This window comes from Bos taurus, chromosome 14 (assembly GCF_002263795.3).
Source record: "Bos taurus isolate L1 Dominette 01449 registration number 42190680 breed Hereford chromosome 14, ARS-UCD2.0, whole genome shotgun sequence".
NCBI classification, from domain to species: domain Eukaryota; kingdom Metazoa; phylum Chordata; class Mammalia; order Artiodactyla; family Bovidae; genus Bos; species Bos taurus.
This window is the reverse complement of record NC_037341.1, coordinates 1,185,467-1,201,037: the sequence shown is the minus strand read 5'-3', so window position 1 is coordinate 1,201,037 and position 15,571 is coordinate 1,185,467. Positions and strand designations below refer to the sequence as shown.

Below are 15,571 nucleotides of genomic sequence, written 5' to 3'. Positions count from 1 at the left end.
CGTCGCCAATGCCATCAGGCATGGTGGCCCCAGGTGTTCACTCGCTGGGTCGTGTTTACCATACCTGGCTCATCTCCTTTGTCCAGGAGCAAAATATGGAAAATCGGAGGAGGCTTAGCCAAGCGCGAGGCGGGTGCAGCCAGGGTGCCCTGGGGGCCTTCCTGCCGCTGCTGCCTTGGCGGGGGCAGTTCCAGGACGCCAGGGCGCCCTCGCAAGAGCAGGGGCCTCACCTGTGCGCAGCAGGGGCCTGCCGCCTCCATCCCCGCCGAGCCGGCTGCAGGTCTTGGAGAGCTTGTTGGCTGACACCTTGTAGAGGACGCCCCCGATGCAGCGGTAGCCTTTGCTCCGCCATCGAGGGGAGCCGGTCTGGGCTCTCCCACCCGTGGCCGGACGCAGGGTGTTCAGTGCCAGGGACCTGCAGAGACAGGAAGGACCGTCAGCTCAGCCCTGGGGTGGTCAGAAGATCTCTGTCCCCCACCATCCGCAGGCCCAGGAGGTGGCACCGTTAACCCCACCTCTGAGCTGGGGTGCCTTTGTTGGGGGAAAGCCCTCAGTGCCAGCACTAAGGCGGCCCTGAGGGTCACCGGTATCCGGGATGCCTCCTGGACACCACCCCTGGTGCGCCCTGGCTCTGGGACGGCCGTGCTGTGCGGTCAGCAAGGGCCTCTGCCTGCCCTCCGCTCCTCCGCATGGAGCGCCTGGCATCGCAACCAGGAAGGAACAGCCTCACGGACCCCCAACCCAGGGAAGCTATCTGGGGGCAAAACTGGAGTCCCTCAAAGTCAAGGGCTGGTAAAGGCCTGGGCTGCCTGTGGGGTCACCTGAGTGCAGGCCCAGGCCAATCCAAGGGCAGACGGGTCAGAAGTCCCCTACAGACCCCCTGGCCACAGCAGACAGGGGCCACACCCCCCAACTCAGGTCCCACAGAGGTGGGCCTGCAGCTGCCCTGGTGGCTGCTCCTTGAGCTGCCATGGGAGGGGCTCAGGACCCCAGAGCAACTTGGCCTTGACCTTCCGCGTGTCTTAGCAGACACCTACTTATGCAAATTGAGCGCAGTTCTCTCTTAGCTCAGGGCACATCTGGGCTGCTGGCAGAGCTGGGCAGGGGAGTGCCCGTCTGACAGCGTCACCTCTGCCGCAGCGGGGTGGGGTGTGAGGAGGGCAGCTGCCGGCAGGCAAGGCCACCAGCCGCAGCTCCGGGCCGTCCGGGAGTCCTGGGCTCCCCAGCACCTCCTGCTGAGGCTCCCATGCCCTGAAGCCCCTTCCCCAGGAGCCTACAAACCCCAGCTCCACTGGGGTGGCAGAACACTCTCCTTTGGCAAACCAGGGACCACACGGTGGGGAGGCCCTGACCTGGGTCTGGAGTGCAGAGCAGGCCCCACAGGTGGCCCACCACTGGCCTGGCTCCCCACCTGCGGGCTGCGGGCTGCGCTGAGCAGCCGGGCGCGCCGGGACCTGAAGCTGCAGCCTCAGGCGGGAAGCGCCGAGCAGGCCTCCCGAAAGCGCTTGACCCAGTGTCCCTTAATTAGAATTCAGGTTCACAAACACCAGTCTTGGAGGGAGTGACCCCAACAAGGGTCCTTGGCAGCCCTGCCCACCCTGGCTGTGCCAGAGGGACTCCGCTGCCCACTCCCTGGCCCAGCCGAGCGCTGGGGAGATAGCCAGACCCCAGGCCCTCCCCAGACCCCGGGACCCAGGTCTCCCACCTTGGGCTCGGGGCATCTGCATGCCCAGTGGGCGCCTGACGTGTCTCCTGGGCTCCTCCAAGGCGGGGAGGGGCTGAGGAGGGGTGGGGCTGGGGGTCCCACCCTCACTGAAGAAGCCCGTCAGCCTTGGGAGCTCTGGAGCCCCTGTAGGCATCCTGGACACTGCTCAAAGGCTCAGCCTGGCCTGAGTCCCGACCCTCACGGTGAGTGGAGCCCAGCCAGCGGTCACCACAGCCCCCAGCTCAAGGCTGAGAGGTGCCCGCAGCCCCAGCCCTGCACTGCCCGGAGCCCTCAGGGGCCTCCTGCCCACAAGGCAGCTGCCCTTCCATTAACGTGCCCTGGGCCGGGGGCAGCATGGGGGGGTCACCATCAGGGCACCACCCCCAGCGCCCCCGCAACAGGCTGTGCTCCCAGACGCCAGGACGCACTCGCCGGAACACGGCCCTCAGCCGTCCTTGCCTCGCTGGGGCACCCCTCCCCCACCTTCCCTCCGTCCACAGTGCTGGCCCCCATGAAATGAGAGACACAGGCTGCACGATGCCCCTGAGACAGTGGGGGGAGGAAGCAGAGCCACGGAGACCTGAGACCAGCCCTCCAGGGGGTGAGGAAGTGCCCCCTACTTGGCCACACACTCCGGGCTAAGGCTGGACAGGATACCACCCCCAGAGGCAGCCACGCAGGCGAAGCTATGGATCCCAGCAGCACACGGCGGCCCAGCCCTGGCAGGCCCAGCGGGTGGAGGCTGGAGGGCCTGGGAATGACTATTCTTATGGATGAACGTGACCAACCAACCTGGCCCCTTTTTCCAGAGAGAAGACCTGCTCCTGGGCTCTGCCGCGGGCCTCGGGGCAGGGCCGGGGCGCAGCAGGCTTCCTCTCCGTGTTCACAGCCCATGTGCACACCTGGGCCCGAGGACCCACGTGCCCGGGTGCAGGGCTGCGGCAGGGCTGGAGCCTGGGAGCCAGGCTGGAAGGAGCCGCGTCCCCAGATGGCACCCTGGGGCCACCGGGGGGAGGTGGGCGCCCCCAAGAACTCGGGGAGGGCCCTGCACCCATGAGCCTCGGCCCAGCTGGCAGCCGCGCGGCCCTCTCTGCCTGCCCTCACCCACTGGGGCCGCTGACTCTGGGCCTGCGGCCAGCAGACACCGGGGCAGGCGGGGGCTGGAACACTGGGCTGGGGGTGCTCACCCCAAACGCCTCGTAGCCTTTCACTGCTGTGGGTGTCACGGCACTCCAGTAAATTGTTACCCTAATGGAGAGGACAGCCTTTGGAAACGAGCTGTATTGAGAAGAGGGGATAAAATTAATGAGATAATAGCAGGGCCAAGGACCCGGGGAGCGCTCCTGCCCTCGCGGCAAGGGCCTGTAATTCCTTTTCTACAACAGGAGCCTCAGACCTAAAGCCTTCTCCCATCCGTCCGGCAGGCCCATGCCGCCAGGAAATTTCATTAACGCTGGAAAATAGGAAAGGTATTAAGCGTGGATAATGAAGGCCAGGGAGGGAACCGTGCCTTAAGATAGTCCTCTTTCTCGCCTTTGTAATGGGAGGCATGAACTTTCCCTTCAAATCCATTTCTAATCCATTTGAAATACTACAGCAAATTATCTTTCCTTCAGCCCGAAAGCGGCCAGCCAATTTACTCCGAATAGAAGTGACAATGCCCCAGGATTTATCACCATAACCTTGACTACACTGGGGTGAGGGCTGGGCTTCTCCTGGGCGCCCCCCCGGGGGGCCACAAAGGACAGGGTGGGGGGAGATAACATTTTAAATGAAGAGAGCTGGTAATGGGGAGAAAGACACACACACCACAAAAGTAGGTTTAAAAAGAAAAGCGATCCACGTGTCCACTGCCCAGGGAGCAGCTGAAATGTTCCAGGCCCGAGGCTGTCCAGGAGCTCCCAGGGGCTCTGCCCTCCAAGGCCCCCTCAGCTGCTGTGCCCAGGAAGCAAGAGGACAGTCCCAGGGAAGCAGGACCCTGAGAGCCAGGACATCAGTCTGGGCAGGACAGGAAGGCTCTCCCAAGAGCCAGGATGACTGTGGTATGTCCTCTGCTGGGTCTGCAGGCCCCCCCACCAAGCAGTGCCGAGCCCACCCTGCAGGGCAACCCCCCCCCAGCAGCGCCGAGCCCACTCTGCCAGAGTCCCCCTGGGCTCCCTGCACGCTCCCTGGCCACTGCCCAAGCAGGTTGGTGCAGGCCCAGTAATGCGTGCAGGGCGCCTGTCGCAGTCTACTTCTCGAGCTGCACGGCTGAGATGGGCCCACCCAGGCATCCTTGCTAGTGGCCTGGCAGCCTGGGGCACAGGTGTGCACCCAAAGAACCGCAGGCAGACGGGCTCCCAAAAACGCGTGCACACGTAGCTCGCCCGCCCACTGACAGGACCTGATGCACAGTGAGTGCACCCCAGGCCCCGGGCTGGCGACAGGCAGCCTGTGGGGCTGTGTCGCCTGAAGGCGCAGAGTGGCTCCCTCTGAGCGTGCAGGGAGGTGAGGGGCAGAAAGCCGGCCTGGCCCTGGAGACTCTGGAAGCGGCCCCAGCCTCCAGGATGCCCAGGGCAGGACAAGCTCTGTCCTGGAGCTGTGCCTACCTCCGGCCTTGACACATATACTGCCTTGGCTGCCACTGCCCGGCCAGGACCGCAGGAGCACACGGGAGCTGAAGGAGCCCGGCTCCAGCAAACCCAGTGCTGAGGATGCCATGGCCTCTCAGCACCCAGTCCTAAGGCAGCCTGGCAAGGGTGGGTCCTGTGCACCCAGAGAGGGTGGGGAGCCCCTGGGGACAGGGCCAGGGCCAGGCCAAGGGGCCCACACCTGGACAGGGAGCTGCTGGTGGAACTAAGGGCTGCTTTCGCACAGGAAGGCCTCTCAGCACAGAGGGGTCTTGCTGGCACGTTCTTCCCAGTACCCACAGTCTGTGTCCCCTGCCTCCTCCTGGAGACCCCAGTCACCGAGGACCCTGCCTCCCTGAGCCGGCCTCCTCTCTCACCCCAAAGGCAGTCTGGGGCCCTGCCTTCACTGCCGCTCCCTGGCGGGGTCCCCGCCGCACCGTCCCGTCAGCTCCTCTCCCGTCACCCCGGCCCCGCTGGCAGCACTCCCTGCTCTGCTGTAGGACCCACCACTGCCCCACCACCTGCTGATCACCCCTGCGCAGGGCCTGTGCACGTGCTGGGCCTCTGCCGTCACCTGAGTCCTGCCCTGAGCCCAAGCTCGGATGTCGGGGCCTTGGGAAGCCTCCCCTGACCCTATACAGGGCCCAGTCACACCTGGGAGCAAGCACCTGGGACAGGGCTGTGCTGGCGAGTGGGGCTCCAGGGACTCGTGCAGGGTGAGCGCACACCAGGAGGGAGGCTTGGGGACCACCAGAGTCTCCCACCCTGGGGTCTGCCAGGGGGCCAGTAAGAGAAACGTGGGGCGGCCTCAGTGGGCGGGAGCTGGGACGTGTGGGCACCCACACCAGGAGAGGCCTTTGGTTCAGCGTGGCGGGCCAGGAGGTGGGCAGCCTGCAGGGAGCAGAGAAAACAAGCGGGGAAGCAGTTTTCAGGACGTGGAGCGGGTTCCACACAGCTTGAGCAAGCGAGGAGTGCGCCGTCAGCAGAAGGGCGCCGCACGGCCGCGCAGCGAATCCCAAGTAGGTCAGGTTTGGCGCCGCCACCGTGACGGCTGCAAACTGCTTAAGCGGGCTTTCCGCGGAAACGCTGACGCCCGGCGCCCCACAGGCTGGGCCGGCCGGCACACAGGCAGCCAGTCCCACAGGTGCTGACGGAACATGCTGGGGACAAGGGCCCAGGTGGGGTGGTGGGGCAGGAGGGCCAGGAACTCAGTGGACAGACGGATGGACGGTGCGGGTCTCAGGGCGACTGGGGCCATCTGGCCTTCTAAGACCCTCCTCCCGAGTGTGCCCACCTGCCCGCCGAGCTCTGGCCACCTTGCGGCAGGGCCGAGGTGATGGCTGGGCTTCCCAGGACGCACCTGGTCACAGTGGCTGGGGGCTGCGGCCTGGGTGGGAGCTGAGGCCTGAGGACCCTGGTGGGTCACAGCAAGGACGGCCCCGAGAGGGCTGGTGGGCCAGGGCGCAGACTGAGCGCTGGGGGGGGAACTGGGTGTGGGGGTGCGGGACACACCTGAGGGCCCTGCTTCTTCCCCAGGGACCGCAGCCCCGTCTCTCCCCAGCCCCGAGCAGAAGTGACTCGGGGGTGCCCTGGCCAGCGACACTGGAGGTGGGGGGCACTAATTGCCCCCAGCGTGAGCGCGGCGGCTGCCTAAGAAGCGGGGCTGTTTTATGAGCTCTCATCTATTCAATCGGTGCTGCGATCAATGGATGCATTACAAGCTTTCCCTTTAAGAGCCTAATAAACAACAAGATAGAAAGTAAAATTCTCCATAAAATGACACTTTTAAAAATCCATTTTAGCTGAAGACATTGGTGTTTTGCGTGTTAGCTACAAAAAGCAGGTATCACTGGGCCTTAGTGGCCCCCTCCGAGTGCAGAGCTCAGCGTGCTGGGCACAGGCCCGGGGTCCAGGGTCGGCCAGCTCAGCTGCCCCGATCCTTGCTCCCCAGTGTCATCCTACAGGCTGGGCTGTCGCTCAGGCCCTGGGCCTGACACTGGCGAGGGTGGGGAGGGCCTGGCCCCGCCGCAGCCGCCCCTCCACTGCCACCCCTCCACCGCCCCTCGCTCCGGGCATCCTTCTCTCTCTCTGGCCCACCAACACCCCAGCCCCAGCCCGCTGTGCATGTGAAGTCCAGTCCGCCCATCCCTGTCCTCTCCCAACACGGGCAAGAGGGGAGGGAAGGAAGCTGGGGTAGCAGAACCTGCGCCCCGAGTCCTCTGGGAGGAACTCAGGAAGTCGAGGCCCCACCTGGCTCACTGGCTCCTAGAGAACACCCCGGGGGGCACCTCCTGGGGCTCCCTCCTCCACTGTGGGCCTGCCCGTCAGCCCCGCTGCCCACACAGCCCCCTCACCACAACCCCTCCTCTGTGCCCTGGTGTCTGTGGCTCAAACCCCATCACCAGGGGCGTGGGGGCCAGCCCAGAGTGCACCCCACTACCACACCCCCAAGAGCCCGGCAGCTGCCGCCAGTTGCTGTCCTCTCGGCAGGACAGGTCTCACCGAGGCCCCGATCAAAAGCCTGGCTGCCTGGCCTCTGGCAGCAGAGGGCTGCACGCCTTCGCAAGGCCTCGCATCACATCCTGCCTGGTGATCTCGCTTGGGGTCTCTGCCCTCACCCTCCTTGGAAGCGCTGCTGGCCGGCACTCGGCTCTCCGCACACTAGAGCCGGCCCTTCCCAGGACTCCACTCATAGCCTGTCCCTCGCTGAGCCCCGCGCAGGGTGGGAGGGCACTGGCCCTGGACCCCACGCTGTCTCTCCAGCTCCCCCTGCCACCACGCAGGCCCGTCACCGGCCCTAGGACCTAGGGCCACTGTCCGCCTCGCTCGAGCCTCCCTGTCCCTGCAGCTGCAGCCCCTCTTCACCTCTGGATCTCACACCAGTTGCCCGTGCCCCTCTGGGGAGCCCTAGGACACTCACGCTTGCATGCATGTCATGAAGGGGCCCCAGTACCTGGACATGGCCGAGCTGAGAGACACTGGAGGGCGGCCCAAGCCAGGGACACGTGACATAGTGGAAACATCACAACACCCCCAGACGCCACAAGCCCCGGCCATCAGGGACCCTCATGTCATGGCTACCTAAAGATACTCGGGAAGAGGGGAGATGGGGGGAGCAGGCGACCCGCCCCATAGGCCCCAGCAGGAGGGCTCCTCTCAGAATCGTGTGAGCACAGCACAGCTCCCGGGAGAAGCCGTGGTGGGCGTGCAGACCCCAGGGACAAGCCCCTGAGCTCAGCATAAAAGCTCCTGCGGGTCAGAGGGTGAGCAGGGAGCCAACTACAAGTGAAGCACGCCCATCGAAGCCGCCAGGCCACCAGTGGGACGAGCTAGACCACCAGGAAAAGCTGAACAAGCACTGCAGGCAATGCTGTGGCAGGTGTCCACTGGGAAAGGCCAAAACTGAGCCAGTGTTCCTATGGCTGACCTGAGGAATACACAGGCCAAACAGGCAGGGGTGGTAAGGACACACAGCCCAGCAAGAGCACAGACTCTGGCTCTGCACTTCTAGGGGTGGGGTGGGGGTAGGCTCAGTAAACGTTTTGCTGTAAGGAGACCAAGGAATCTTGACCCCCCACCTCAGACCACAAGTAAAAGTTAACTTATAAGGGATCACAGACTTAATATAATATTAACACTGAAATAGCCAAGCTTCTAGAAGAAAATGTGACCTTGGCAAATATTTCTCAAACAGGACACTCATAAAAGAAGACTGATGAACCAGACAGCGCTGATGGCAAGCGCCGCACTGTGAGAAGACCGCTGACACAGGAATGTAGCCGTAATATGTAAAGAGTGCTAGCAAATCAATAAAAGACCCACTAAGACAAATGTGGGTGAAAGACTGCACAGGGCACTGCACACTGCCTCGTGTGTGCAGCCTCCTCCCCAGCTACCCGCCGCCTGGCATCTGCCTGCCCACCAAGGCTCCAGCTCCACGGTGGGGAGAGGGGGCACCCCTCGTCACTCGGCAGCATGCCCCACAGGACAGAGCAGCGGAGACAAGTAGCCCCCAGACGACCACTAAGGGCACAGCAAGAGCAGCGTGGGCACACCTGGGGAGGAGCAGGACAAGCTGGCTGAGGCTGCTGTAGATCACCCCGTCTCCCCACAGTCCTGGAGGCCGGCAGCCCGGATCAAGGTGCCTGCAGAGGAGCAGGACAAGCTGGCTCAGGCTGCTGTAGATCACCCTGTCTCCCCACAGTCCCGGAGGCCGGCAGCCCAGATCAAGGCACCTGTAGAGGAGCAGGACACGCTGGCTCGGGCTGCTGTAGATCATCCCTTCTCCCCACAGTCCTGGAGGCCGGCAGCCCGGATCAAGGCGCCTGCAGAGGGCCTCCAGGCGCTCACAAGGCCTCTCCCCAGGGTGACTGGAGAGCAGGCCCTGTCATCTCTTCCTCCTCAAATAAAGACACCAATTCTATCAGATGAGGGCCCCACCCTAATGACCTCATTCAGCCTTAATCACCTCTCACCTCCAAAAAGCCACACTGGGATTCAGACTTCAGTCTATGAGTCTGTTTGGATAACAAATGGTAAGCAAAAGGAATTACACAAAACAGCACCTATTATACGAACCTACTTATATGAAGTTCAAGAGTTTTGAGACAGAGTTTTTCCAGACATAGAAGAGGGACCACAGGGTAGGTGGGGACGCGTGGGGGGAGCACCCTGAAGGGGGTAGGTAACGTCAGGGGGTAGGTAATGGGCACACCCTGTGGTAGGTACACAAGATAAAAATCCACAGAACTGACCACTGAAAACACAAACAAACCACATGTTTTGGCTACGGAAATTGAAGGTCTGTTCAGAAGACCAAGTTCAGGAACAAGATTTTATATAATAAAGGTGACATTTTTAAAGAATGGGAAAAAGCCTGAATGTTTAATAAATGTTCCAAAGACAACCAGATAAGCGTTAAACAAAATTAAATTTGACCTTTAATCTCACACCAAGTCTCCAAATAAATTCCAGGTAGATTACAGTTTTAACTGTAAAACTAGAAAGTGCAGCACCAGAAGAGAATAACCGAGCTCATGAATCACGGGACAAGGAGAGCGGTTCTAAGCAAATCAGTGTGTTATACCAAGTCTTAAGAGACCGACAGATCTAAGAACACAGAAAACGTAAAAGTTCCATTAAAAATCCTCACAAAACAAAAGGCAAAACAGAAATTGAGGAAAAATGTGTAGTCTGCCAAAAGGGTGCCCCACCCCCAAATATTTAGATTCCTGAAAACCCATAAGAAACAGGCTAGAGGCAAATGAACAGTGCACAAAAAAAACGCTGAACTTAACAAAGAGCATGAACACAATTGACATTAAAGGAGTTCCCTGGTGGGTCTAGCGGTCTGGCTCTTTCACCACCGTGGCGGGTGTTCCTGCTGGGGGAACTGTGATCCCACAGGCCACGTGGTGTGGCAGCAAGGAAAACCCACCAAAGTCTGAATGAACACTGGATCGCAATCTCTTCTAGAGCACAGGCAAAGTTTCTGGCAGGGGCAGCTAACACCTGGAAGGACAGAAGACGCACACCAGCGCGGCAGAAGGTGCGCCCCCGACTCTCCCTACAGCCCAGGGGCCGAGGCCCGACCTGGACGGGCCAACCTCAGCGAGGCGGACAGAAGGCCGCCGCCGAGCAGGACAGCCCTCTGCTGCGGCACAAGTGCAGACTAGGGCAGCCGTCGGGGAGACCGGCCTCGCGGCTACAGTCCAGTATCCATCACCCGAGGAGGCTGCGGTTCAGGCCGCATCCACCTCCACCGCCAGCCCCAGCCCCGGGAGGCCTCCGGAAGGCTTCCCGGGGAGGCAGAACCCTGGGCGAAGCCTTCTGCGGGAGCGGGAGGTGGCGGCAGTGCAGTCCGCGCAGGGTCTCACACGGCAGAGTCCTTGCCAGCACCTGGGGCACCTAACGGCGGATGACCGTCCAGGTGCAAAGCACTCGGCCCCCACGACCCCCACTAGGGCGAGGGGCGGGCTGTAGGGAGCCCTGGAGGGTAGGGGGCGAAGCCCACCCTTCCAGGACCCGAGCCCAGCAAGGTGGGGCGCTGCAGCCGGCAGGCCGCGCCCCAAAGCAAACCCCGCCCCAGACACACCCACCGGGCCCCTACCAGGCAGGCGGGCGGGGCCGGGAGCAGCCACACCCCCCGCCCCGCCCCACCCCCAGAGGAGCTCTGCCGAGGGACAGAGCCCCGGCCATAATTTATGCTCCCCCGCCTATGCTTTATGGCTTTCTTAATTCGGCTCCTGCTACTATTAATGTAGTTAATGCTGAGATTATATCTATTTTCTGGCGTCAGGCGGTGATTTATTCAAGCCATTTTTCCGGTGGAGGCTCCCACGCTGTTAAATCAAGCGCCTTGCCAATTAAGTGCTGACTTGGGAAGTGGACGCAATCTTAACAGACATCTAACCGCAAATTAAACCGGGGCTCCTTACTCTGGGGAGTGGGCGGGGCAGCCACAGAAACCTTGCTGACTTCGAGGAAAGTCAGAGAAAAAGAAACCGGCTCGCTCGCCGGCTGCCCTGACTCCAGGAGGCAGGCTGCCCATCAGGCTCGCAGCAGCTGGGGTCAGGGACCCTCCTGCAGGGACCGCGGGTGGGTGGGGGAGGGCAGCAGTCGCTGGACCTGTCCCAACACACAGAGACTCTGCACCCTCAGCCCCTCCCACCTGGAGCAAGCGCTGATGGGTGTCTGGCTCAGCAGATGCTGGGTGGAGCCCTAAATGGCAAGGGGTGGCTGAGGGGTTACCAAAGACCCCCCTCTGAGGACCCGCAGGGCACATGGTGGTGGGGGCGGGCAAGCACAGGAGGGGAGAGGGAGGTTAACTGGAGCTCTGGCAGGGGGAGCACGTGCGCAGCCCACCCGAGGGTGCCTGTGCCCACTGGGAGGTGCCTGCCCAGAGCGCCTGAGAGCCACACGTGGGACCTTGGGGACAGGTAGGAGCCAGGTGGCCTGAGGCCCAGCAGGGCCTTTAGGGCATGGTCCGCAGCACGGTGAGCCCCCACACCCCACAGCCAACGCAGGGAGCCCATTTTCTTGTTCAGGGGAACCCCTAGAACAGCGCCTTCCCTCACCCATCTCCAGAGGCCCTGGCCCGGCCCTGAGAGGGGAACTGTGTTTTGGGGTACGACCAAGCTGGAGGTTGATATATGCAAAGAGTTAAATGTGGTATTGATTATCTGAACACTACTTTACTACCACCTCTAAAACCAAGATAAAAGTGGTGTTTAAAACGATGTTTGATTGTGTAAGGCACCCAGGAACCGCTGGGTGACAAGGACATTTTATTTCTTGCTGTCAGGAGCAGTATTTTCAGCTTCCCTGCTCCTCATCCCCAGGGACCCCTGGGGGCACCGACACAGACACACAAGGGCCTGGTGCAAGGTGTGGCTGGGGCCTGGGCACAGCTAGGGAAGCCCCGCGGGGCTCCACGGGGAGGGTCTCGAGGGACCCTGCCAGCGTCCTGACAGTCCCGCTGCCTGCAGAGCAAAGCTTCCCTCGGGCGGACGCAGGGGCTCCCTCTAGGTTTACTCTGAAGCACTCTGGCCTGTGCACCAGTGTCTCCGTGAGGTGTGTCGCCAAGCACGTGGGGCGGCCACACAGTGGCCAGTCACACGGGGCCCTGCAGGGCTGGCCTGGGTGACGCGTCACCTGCCTGACTCTTTTCTAATGCTGGTCTGAAGGCTGCCGGGCAGGCCCTGGACGCTTGAGCCGGCTCCCGAAAAGCAGAGACACCAGCTGCACGTCCGTGATGGAGACGCAGTGCGCTGTGAACGGCCTGGGTCCACGCGGTGGGGGGTGGGTGGGCACAATCGAGACGCAGTGCGCTGTGGATGGCCTGGATCCACGCGGGGTGGGGGCCAGGCGGGGGGTTCGTGTGCGGCAAGAACGAGAGTGGCCTGGGGCAGCGCTGCCCCACCAGGCTGTGCAAGGGAGGCTCGAGAGTCACTGCAGAGGGGCCAGGAACGTGGGCAGCCTCCTCGCCTCCCTGCTCCGGGCACCCGCACGCAGCCAAGGTGCCAGGGGGCAGGACAGAGGGAGGGGTGCACATGACCGTGCATGGAGAAAAGGGACAGAAAGCGAGAAAGCCACCGACGTGAGGAGGCAGCGACAGAAAAGCAGGACAGAGAGACTGAAGAAAGAAGGCCAAAGACTAGAGGGCCTGTGAGTCACACACAGACGAGAGACCAGCAGGGCAGGCGGGCAACCGGGGGGCTGCAGATGGCAGAGACCGTCCCACAGGGGCCTGTGGCAGAGCGTGGGTGGGGGGCAGAACACGGGCCACCCCAGGGACTGCCATGCCCGACCAGCCCTCCACGGCAGCTCCTGCCAACTGGCATGGCCTCAGGGACACTGGCCCAGGGAGACGCCCTGGCCCACGGGCTCCTGGCCAGCTCGCGGTAGGCCTGGAGAGGGAAGGGCCCAGCGCCGTGTGCCAGCAGCTCCAGTCTGAGATGCAGAAAAGGGGAGTCCGGTGTGTGCCACTTCCCACACTGTCCACAGATGGAACCCAGGTGCCATCTGTCATGAAGTCTAGCCACAAACACTGTGGCGACAATGCCCGTGACCCGGGCCCACACCAGGAGCCCCACAGCCAAGGAGGAAGGGGGCACGGAGCTGCCTCAGGGATGACTGTCACAGCGCTGTGTGGACGCCGAGGAGGGTGGACCAGAGGCTTGGACGGAGCCCCACACAGGCGCCTGCACGCCCGTCAGTGTCTGCCCAGAGCTGGCCAAGGAGGACGGCCCAGCTTCGCCCCTGCCCAGGGGCTGCGTGGCACCGGTGGCCCCGCCGAGCACATCCTCTCCTCGGTGCTGGGCCCCGGCAGTGCTGGCCGTTGCCCCCGACCTCACACAGCCCACCCTGGAGCTGCCTATGCTGGGGAGGATGGAGACAGACCGGGCCCAGATGACCAGCTGGTCTGAAGCCAGGGCAGCCCTGGGCGGGGGCTCCACGTGCCAGCCCACCCAGGGTGGCACGCTGACAGAGCGCGGACAGAAGAGGGAAGACGGCGGCCGTCCTGGGCCCCTGAGGGTCCTGTGTCCCAGGCCTGGCCTGCCAGCCAGAGACTGGGCTCTAACAAGGCCAAGCAAGGCCCCTCTGGAGCAGGTTCTGGAGGGAGAGCGGGCACCCCAAGGTGCCCCAGCCCCTGTGCACACAGGGGCAGCTGTGGCCTGGCAAGGCTGGCCTCCCTCACCTCCCCGAAACTACCAAGGGGGCGAGGAGCCAAGGCCCCAGGCCCTCCCAAATCCGACCAAGGAGGCAGGCAGGCTTCAGGCCTCAGGGCTGCTGACAGCCGAAAGGCCTGCTAGACTCAAAGAAATGAATAAACCACCTAGGCTCGCTCTGAAGCGACTTCCAAATTAAGAGTTGCATCCTTGCTGTCAGGCCCCCGCCAGCAGTTTCCGTGGCACCTCCCGTGCAGAAACGCACCTCAGACCATCTATTAGAATGATGGAGGCAAAGGGACCCACAACTGCACTCCTTCCTTAATGAGCAGCCAAAGGGATCGGTAAGCATAATTTCAGAGGCCAGTAATATTTTATATAATCGCCAAGCGGTTTAAATTGAAAACCCCCAACTGAATCAATATTTACTGCATTGAAACGAAATGAATAGTAATAAGTCACTAAGCTCTCTGTCCTGTTTCATAAAATAAAAAATTATAAAAATGAGCACAGGCACGGGGAGGCCATCACATTAACTTTTACAGCACTCAGGGAGCCGTAACCGCCTGTTCTCATAAAATAAAATCCTAAAAAACCTGCCAGAGGAGACCTGCTTCAGCATCATGCAGGGAGGCAGGCGGGTGGGAGGCAGGAGAGGAGGGGATGGGGTCACCCCAGGGCCCGCCCTGACCCCTGCCAGTCCCACCAAGTCCCCAAGAAGGCCCAGAGAAGGCACCCCAACCCCTCCGAAGCTCAGCACCAAGAGCTCTGGTCTCGCAACCCCTCCGCGCCCCTGCCGTCACCTGCAGGCTGAACTTCCTGCTCTGATTTCTTTCCTCTCTCTTCAAATCCCACCTCGCGTGCTCTCAGCGGCTCCCGCGGGCGCAGGGGAGTCTGTTCTCAGAGCACACAGCCGTCTGTGGCGAGGGCGGAGGCCAGGCTCCAGTACAAAGGCGCTGAGAGAAGCAGGCAATGCCGCAGAGCGCCGCCAGGCCAGGCAAGAGCCCCTGGGGAGGGGTATGCGACCTCACGCTGAACGGGGGCCAAGGCTGGTGGAACAAGCCCCCAGCGGGCCGAGAGCCCTGGTGGACCCACCCCAGGCTCCAAGGTGGGAAAAGCTGGACACAGAGCCCTACACAAGTGGATGGGTCCCGTGGCTCAGGAGCAGAAGACAAACCAGCCATTAAAAACGGACACGGGCCATGAGCACGAAAGACACAGGGGACAGGAAGAGCCTCCAGCATCTGTGCCTAAGTGTCCAACGCCCCTGGTGACCAGGAGACTGCAGGTTAAAGCACCAGAGAGCCACACACGTTGAGAGCACGCCGTGATGAGAACCCAGGAAGGCCTGCGAGAAGGAAGCACACCCCTGCCCAGACCCCTCGACACGCTCCCATCACCCGTCAGCACTGTTGAGAGACCCCCCACGGCTGAGAACCGCCAGGAGCTACTGGGCTCCCAGGAGTCAGGCCTGCAGAGAGAAAGTCCCAGGTGAGCCTGGAAGCTTCTGCTGTGTGGGTGAAGTAGGCTCAGTGAGGGGCGGTGCCACGTGGAGGGAGCCGGGGCAGCCCAGAGGGGCCTCCACAGACCAGAGCGGCAGCAAATGGACGGTTAGAACGGAGCAAACGGTAACAGCTCACAGTCTGTCAAGTGAGGACCTCGAGTGCACGCGAGGAGGACATACAGGGTGGTGGGGAGGAGGGGCGGCAGCTCCCTGCAGGACCCCCGGGGCAGGAGGCCCAGCAGGGACAGGCCGCTCACACGGCCGGGCACAACCAACACCCCGAGGGACCTATAGGGCTCCTGCCGAAGGGCGAGCTGCGTCTCCTCGTGCATGGTGTTGTCTCTGGAGCCCTGGTCAAGGGCGCCCAGGCTCACGTCCCCACAGAGGAGCAGAGGGGACGGCGCAGCAGATGGAGTGGGGTGCACAGAATCGGGGTGCCCAGGCAAAGAACACACTGTGGTTCCACGCACCATTATTGCAACTCTTCTGTGCCTCTGTGTAGGTGAGAATAAAGTTATCCAAAACACCACGTGCTAGAAACTGACTAGGAAAGGGACCAAGTGAGACCAGGAGCCCACGGCAA

General features: G+C 62.3%; 1 protein-coding gene across 2 annotated transcripts in view; it reads right to left on the bottom strand.

The window, feature by feature from the left end:
• The window catches only part of ZC3H3 (zinc finger CCCH-type containing 3), a 63,307-nt gene that overhangs the window by 16,062 nt on the left and 31,674 nt on the right, over positions 1 to 15,571 (bottom strand). Inside the window, exons 5-6 of one of the 2 annotated variants that reach the window (XM_059874329.1) lie at positions 2,893 to 2,983; positions 231 to 415 (exon numbers count right to left, since the gene is read on the bottom strand). In XM_059874329.1, coding sequence (XP_059730312.1) covers positions 231 to 415; positions 2,893 to 2,983 — 276 coding nt within the window. The remainder of the gene's footprint in view (positions 1 to 230; positions 416 to 2,892; positions 2,984 to 15,571) is intronic. The other variant, XM_025001936.2, reaches the window with a different exon arrangement.